A 6,163-nucleotide genomic window follows, 5' to 3' on the forward strand; every position below is an offset into this window, starting at 1 on the left:
AGGTCACTGGTCTTTCTGTCTTCTTTCCAGCCTCGCTCCCCCCTGCTCTGTCTGAGATATGCATCCCCCCAACCCATATTTCTGCAGGGTGGTCAAGGTGCCCCAGCAACCCCCTTCTGGTGAAACTACCAAAATCAAGAATCGCTGCTCACCTTCACTTTCATTCCTCTTTTCCTGCCTTTGGAACAAACTCCCACACTCTTCAATCACACTCTTCACTCCAGGTCTTCAAAACAGCTGTTCACCACCATCTCTTATCTTCCCCCATCCAAAACCATGATCTTTTCTATCCTGTTAATCCACCCCAAACCCACCTCCTTCATATTCCCTGCTTTCCTTCCTGAAAATCCCTGAAGTGTCCATCTTCTTTACCCTGGGTACCCCACCACATCCCTCTCCCTTCCACAGATCTCCTCATGTGTCCATTCCCCACTGTTTTGTGCTTCCCTCTATCATCCCTCATTGTTGTGTGTTCACTCTTATACGAGCCTTGACATTGTATGGAAAAAGAAAATCCATTCTCTTCTGTCCTGACAAGTGCCACAGTCCCTGCTGATGAGAAACATCCCCATAATATGATACCACCACCTGCTTCACAGTTGGGGTGGTGTTCTTTGGGTGATGTGCTGTGTTGGGTTTGGAGCACATGTAACGTTTTGCATTTAGGGCAAAAAGTTCCATCTTGGTTTCATCAGACCACAAAACTTTTTGCCACATGGCTTCAGAATTTCTGGAGTGTTTTGCATACCTCAAATGGGACTCAAGGTGGGCTTTTTTGAGAAATGGCTTCCTTCTTTCCACCTTACCGTACAGGCTATATTTGTAGATTGCTTGGGATATTGTTGTTACATGCACACAGTGACCAGTCTTTGCCATAAAGGCATGTAGCCATTTCAAAGTTGCCATTGGCTTCTTGGTGGCCTCTCTGATCAGTCTCCTCCTTGCTTGGTCATCCAGTTTGGAGGGATGACCTGATCTATGCAGGGTCTTGGTTGTACCATATTCCTTCCACTTCTTAATGATTGTCTTGACTGTGCTCCAAGGGATATTCAAGACTTTTGAAATATTTTTATACCCATCCCCTGATCTGTGCCTTTCCAAAACGTTATCTCGGAGGTGTTTTGAAAGCTCCTTGGTGCTCATGGTTGAGTCTTTGCTGTGAAATGCACTACCCAGCAGAGGAAACCAACAGGAACAACTGATTTTATACTGAAATAATCAATCACTACAATTTAACACAGGTGAAGGCAAAATAACTTGGTGTATGATTTTGAAGGTGATTGGTTACACCTGAGCGAATTTACAATTGCTATCATAAGGTGGGTGGACACTTATCCAACCAAGATATTCTAGTTTTGTATTTTTAATTTTCTGATATTTGTAGAATTTGTTTTTCACTTAGAAGTTGTGGAATACGATATGTAAATAAAGGTGGAAAAAGTCTGATATAATGCAATTTAATTCCAGGCTATTCGGCAACAAAAGGTGAAAATTTTGAAAGGGACTGTGGACTTTCAAGACACTGCAATTGATGTCACATGGTTTGGCAGCCATATTGGATTGAACGAAATATCTTTTAAAAAATTTCTCTTCATTAATGGCCACGAAACTTCACAATAATGAGTAGTTATGTGGAACATGTTTTAAATTTCAATCTGATCGGACACATGGTCAAAAAAAATTACCTCATCGGAATGACAATCAAATCTTGATTGGTCTAAAACATGGACTTCAGCTTGTATACCCATAATACAAAATGAAAATCAGCCTAATGTGGTCTCTGATAAGAAAATTATGTTTTCAGAATACTGTTATGGCACTGGTAATTATCAGTGTAGATGCTTGAAATAGATGAGTGTGACCAAATATGTTTGACAAGGAAGACCCTTGCAGGGAGTGGGAAAGTTTAGAAACTTTTCCTCAGACAGCAACCATGCCATTGATGCCAATTTTGTTTTTTCTTACAGGCTCTCCACAGCACTTGCACAAGTATGAGACAGTGCGTCAGCGGCACAACCTGCCCACCATGCTGGCCATTGACATTCTCAATCGTCTCTACTCAACAGACCACACAGCACTTGTACTGCTGCGAAGTCTCGGACTGCAAGCAACAAATGCGATATCACCACTTAAGGTGGGAGAACTCAATAAGAGCAAACATTTTCATTCTCTCCAAGTTTTAAAATAATAATAATTAGAGGCGCGATGTTTTATAACTGTGAGCAGTTATTGCCGGGTGCCATGACACCCCGCTTTGATCAGACACCTGACCCGCAATGTCTTCTTTATTCTGAGAAAATATGATTTAATTTTTTTCCTTCGTTCCAACATAACCACCAAACCACATGATCTGTCAATTATTCATCATCACCTGCCTCCTCCCCCCAACCCCTTCCCTCCTCCCTCCCCCACCCCTTTCCCTTCCCCTTCCTCCTCCCACCCCTACCCCTTCTTCCTCCCACCCCTTCCCCTTCCCCTTCCTCCTCCCACCCCTTCCCCTTCCTCCTCCCACCCCTTCCCCTTCCCCTTCCCCTTCCTCCCACCCCCTTCCCTTCCCCTTCCTCCCACCCCTTCCCCTTCCTCCCACCCTTCCCCTTCCTCCCACCCCTTCCCTTCCTCCCACCCCTTCCCCTTCCTCCCACCCCTTCCCCTTCCTCCCACCCCTTCCTTCCCCTTCCTCCCACCCCTTCCCCTTTCCTTCCTCCCACCCCTTCCCCTTCCCCTTCCTCCCACCCCTTCCCCTTCCCCCTTCCTCCCACCCCCTTCCCCTTCCCCTCTTCCTCCCACCCCTTCCCCTTCCCCTTCCTCCCACCCCTTCCCCTTCCCCTTCCTCCCACCCCTTCCCCTTCCCCTTCCTCCCACCCCTTCCCCTTCCCCTTCCTCCCACCCCCTTCCCTTCCCCCTTCCTCCCACCCCCTTCTTCCCTTCCCCTTCCTCCCACCCCTTCCCCTTCCCCTTCCTCCCACCCCCTTCCCCTTCCCCTTCCTCCCACCCCCTTCCCCTTCCCCTTCCTCCCACCCCCTTCCCTTCCCCTTCCTCCCACCCCTTCCCCTTCCCCTTCCTCCCACCCCTTCCCCTTCCCTCTTCCTCCCACCCCTTCCCCTTCCCCTTCCTCCCACCCCTTCCTCTCTTCCCCTTCCTCCCACCCCTTCCCTTCCCCTTCCTCCCACCCCTTCCCCTTCCCCTTCCTCCCACCCCTTCCCCTTCCCCTTCCTCCCACCCCCTTCCCCTTCCCCTTCCTCCCACCCCTTCCCCTTCCCCTTCCTCCCACCCCTTCCCCTTCCCCTTCCTCCCACCCCTTCCCCTTCCCCTTCCTCCCACCCCTTCCCCTTCCCCTTCCTCCCACCCCTTCCCCTTCCCCTTCCTCCCACCCCCTTCCCCTTCCCCTTCCTCCCACCCCTTCCCCTTCCCCTTCCTCCCACCCCTTCCCCTTCCCCTTCCTCCCACCCCTTCCCCTTCCCCTTCCTCCCACCCCTTCCCCTTCCTCCCACCTTCCCCTTCCCCCTTCCTCCCACCCCTTCCCCTTCCCCTTCCTCCCACCCCTTCCCCTTCCCCTTCCTCCCACCCCTTCCCCTTCCCCTTCCTCCCACCCCTTCCCCTTCCCCTTCCTCCCACCCCTTCCCTTCCCCTTCCTCCCACCCCTTCCCCTTCCCCTTCCTCCCACCCCCTTCCCCTTCCCCTTCCTCCCACCCCTTCCCCTTCCCCTTCCTCCCACCCCTTCCCCTTCCCCTTCCTCCCACCCCTTCCCCTTCCCCTTCCTCCCACCCCTTCCCTTCCCCTTCCCCCTTCCTCCCACCCCTTCCCCTTCCCCTTCCCCTTCCTCCCACCCCCTTCCCTTCCCCTTCCCCTTCCTCCCACCCCCTTCCCTTCCCCTTCCCCTTCCTCCCACCCCTTCCCCTTCCCCTTCCCCTTCCTCCCACCCCCTTTCCCCTTCCCCTTCCTCCCACCCCTTCCCCTTCCTTCCTCCCACCCCTTCCCCTTCCCCTTCCCTCCCACCCCTTCCTTCCCCTTCCCCTTCCCCTTCCCCTTCCCCTTCCCCCTTCCTCCCACCCCTTCCCCTTCCCCTTCCTCCCACCCCTTCCCTTCCTTCCCCTTCCCTCTTCCTCCCACCCCCTTCCCCTTCCCCTTCCCCTTCCTCCCACCCCTTTCCCTTCCCCTTCCCCTTCCCCTTCCTCCTCCCACTTCCTCCTCCCCTCTTCCCTTCCCCTTCCCCTTCCCCTTCCCCTTCCTCCCACCCCTTCCCCTTCCCCTTCCTCCCACCCCCTTCCCTTTCCCTTCCCCTTCCCCTTCCTCCTCCCACCCCTTCCCCTTCCTTCCCCTCCTCCCACCCCTTTCCTTCCCCTTCCCCTTCCTCCTCCCACCCCTTCCCCTTCCTCCTCCCACCCCTTCCCTCTTCCCCTTCCTCCTCCCACCCCTTCCCCTTCCCCTTCCTCCTCCCACCCCTTTCCCTTTCCCTTCCCCTTCCCCTTCCTCCTCCCACCCCTTTCCCTTCCCCTTCCCCCTTCCTCCTCCCACCCCTTCCCCTTCCTCCTCCCACCCCTTTCCCTTCCCCTTCCTCCTCCCACCCCTTTCCCTTCCCCCTTCCCTCTTCCCCTCTTCCTCCTCCCACCCCTTTCCCTTCCCCTTCCCCTTCCCCTTCCTCCTCCCACCCCTTTCCCTTCCCCTTCCCCTTCCCCTCTTCCCCCTCCCACCCCTTTTCCCTTCCCCTTCCCCTTCCCCTTCCTCCTCCCACCCCTTTCCCTTCCCCTTCCCCTTCCCCTCTTCCTCCTCCCACCCCTTTCCCTTCCCCTTCCCCTTCCCCTTCCCCTTCCTCCTCCCACCCCTTTCCCTTCCCCTTCCCCTTCCCCTTCTTCCCCTTCCTCCTCCCACCCCCTTTTCCCTTCCCCTTCCCTCTTCCCCCTCTTCCCCCTTCCTCCTCCCACCCCTTTCCCTTCCCCTTCCCCTTCCCCTTCCCCTTCCTCCTCCCACCCCTTTCCCTTCCCTTCCCCTTCCTTCCCTTCCTCCTCCCACCCCTTTCCCTTCCCCTTCCCCTCTTCCCCTTCCTCCTCCCACCCCTTTCCCTTCCCCTTCCCTCTTCCTCCTCCCACCCCTTTCCCTTCCCCTTCCCCTTCCTCCTCCCACCCCTTTCCCCTCCCCTTCCCCCTCCTCCTCCCCCCCCTTTCCCTTCCTTCCCCTTCCCCTCCTTCCTCCTCCCACCCCTTTCCCTTCCCCTTCCCCTTCCTCCTCCCACCCCTTTCCCTTCCCCTTCCCCTTCCTCCTCCCACCCCTTTCCCTTCCCCCTCTTCCCCTTCCTCCTCCCACCCCTTTTCCCCTTCCCCTTCCCCTTCCCTTCCTCCTCCCACCCCTTTCCTTCCCTTCCCTTCCCCTTCCTCCTCCCACCCCTTTCCCTTCCCCTTCCTTCCTTCCTCCTCCCACCCCTTTCCCTTCCCCCTTCCCCTTCCTCCTCCCACCCCTTTCCTTCCCTTCCCCTTCCCCTTCCTCCTCCCACCCCTTTCCCTTCCCCCTTCCCCTTCTTCCCTTCCTCCTCCCACCCCTTTTCCTTCCCCTTCCCCTTCCCCTTCCTCCTCCCACCCCTTTCCCTTCCCCTTCCCTCTTCCCCTTCCTCCTCCCACCCCTTTCCCTTCCCCTTCCCTCTTCCCCTTCCTCCTCCCACCCCTTTCCTTCCCCTTCCCCCTTCCCCCTTCCCCTTCCTCCTCCCACCCCTTTCCCTTCCCCCTTCCTCCTCCCACCCCTTTCCCTTCCCCTTCCCCTTCCTCCTCCCACCCCTTTTCCCTTCCCCCTTCCCCTTCCCCTTCCTCCTCCCACCCCTTTCCCTTCCCCTTCCCCTTCCCCCTTCCCCTTCCTCCTCCTCCCACCCCTTTCCCTTCCCCTTCCCCTTCCCCTTCCCCTTCCTCCTCCCACCCCTTTCCCTTCCCCCTTCCCCTTCCCCTTCCCCCTTCCTCCTCCCACCCCTTTCCCTTCCCCTTCCCTCCTCCCACCCCTTTCCCTTCCCCTTCCCCTTCCTCCTCCCACCCCTTTCCCTTCCCCTTCCCCTTCCCCTTCCTCCTCCCTCCCCTTTCCCTTCCCCTTCCCCTTCCCCTTCCTCCTCCCACCCCTTCCCCTTCCCCTTCCCCTTCCTTCCTCCTCCCACCCCTTTTCCCTTCCCCTTCCCCTTCCCCTTCCT

General features: G+C 56.6%; 1 protein-coding gene across 5 annotated transcripts in view; it reads left to right on the forward strand.

Moving 5' to 3' along the window:
* COQ6 (coenzyme Q6, monooxygenase) overlaps positions 1 to 6,163 on the forward strand; it is a 70,742-nt gene that overhangs the window by 63,504 nt on the left and 1,075 nt on the right. For all 5 annotated transcript variants that reach the window (XM_085889666.1, XM_085889667.1, XM_085889663.1 and 2 more), the window contains one exon: positions 1,968 to 2,134. In XM_085889666.1, the coding sequence (XP_085745792.1) occupies positions 1,968 to 2,134 (167 nt within the window). The remainder of the gene's footprint in view (positions 1 to 1,967; positions 2,135 to 6,163) is intronic.

The sequence above is a fragment of the Eptatretus burgeri genome, chromosome 7 (genome assembly GCF_056783735.1).
Source record: "Eptatretus burgeri isolate ZD-2024b chromosome 7, Ebu_testis_v1, whole genome shotgun sequence".
In the NCBI taxonomy this organism is placed as follows: domain Eukaryota; kingdom Metazoa; phylum Chordata; class Myxini; order Myxiniformes; family Myxinidae; genus Eptatretus; species Eptatretus burgeri.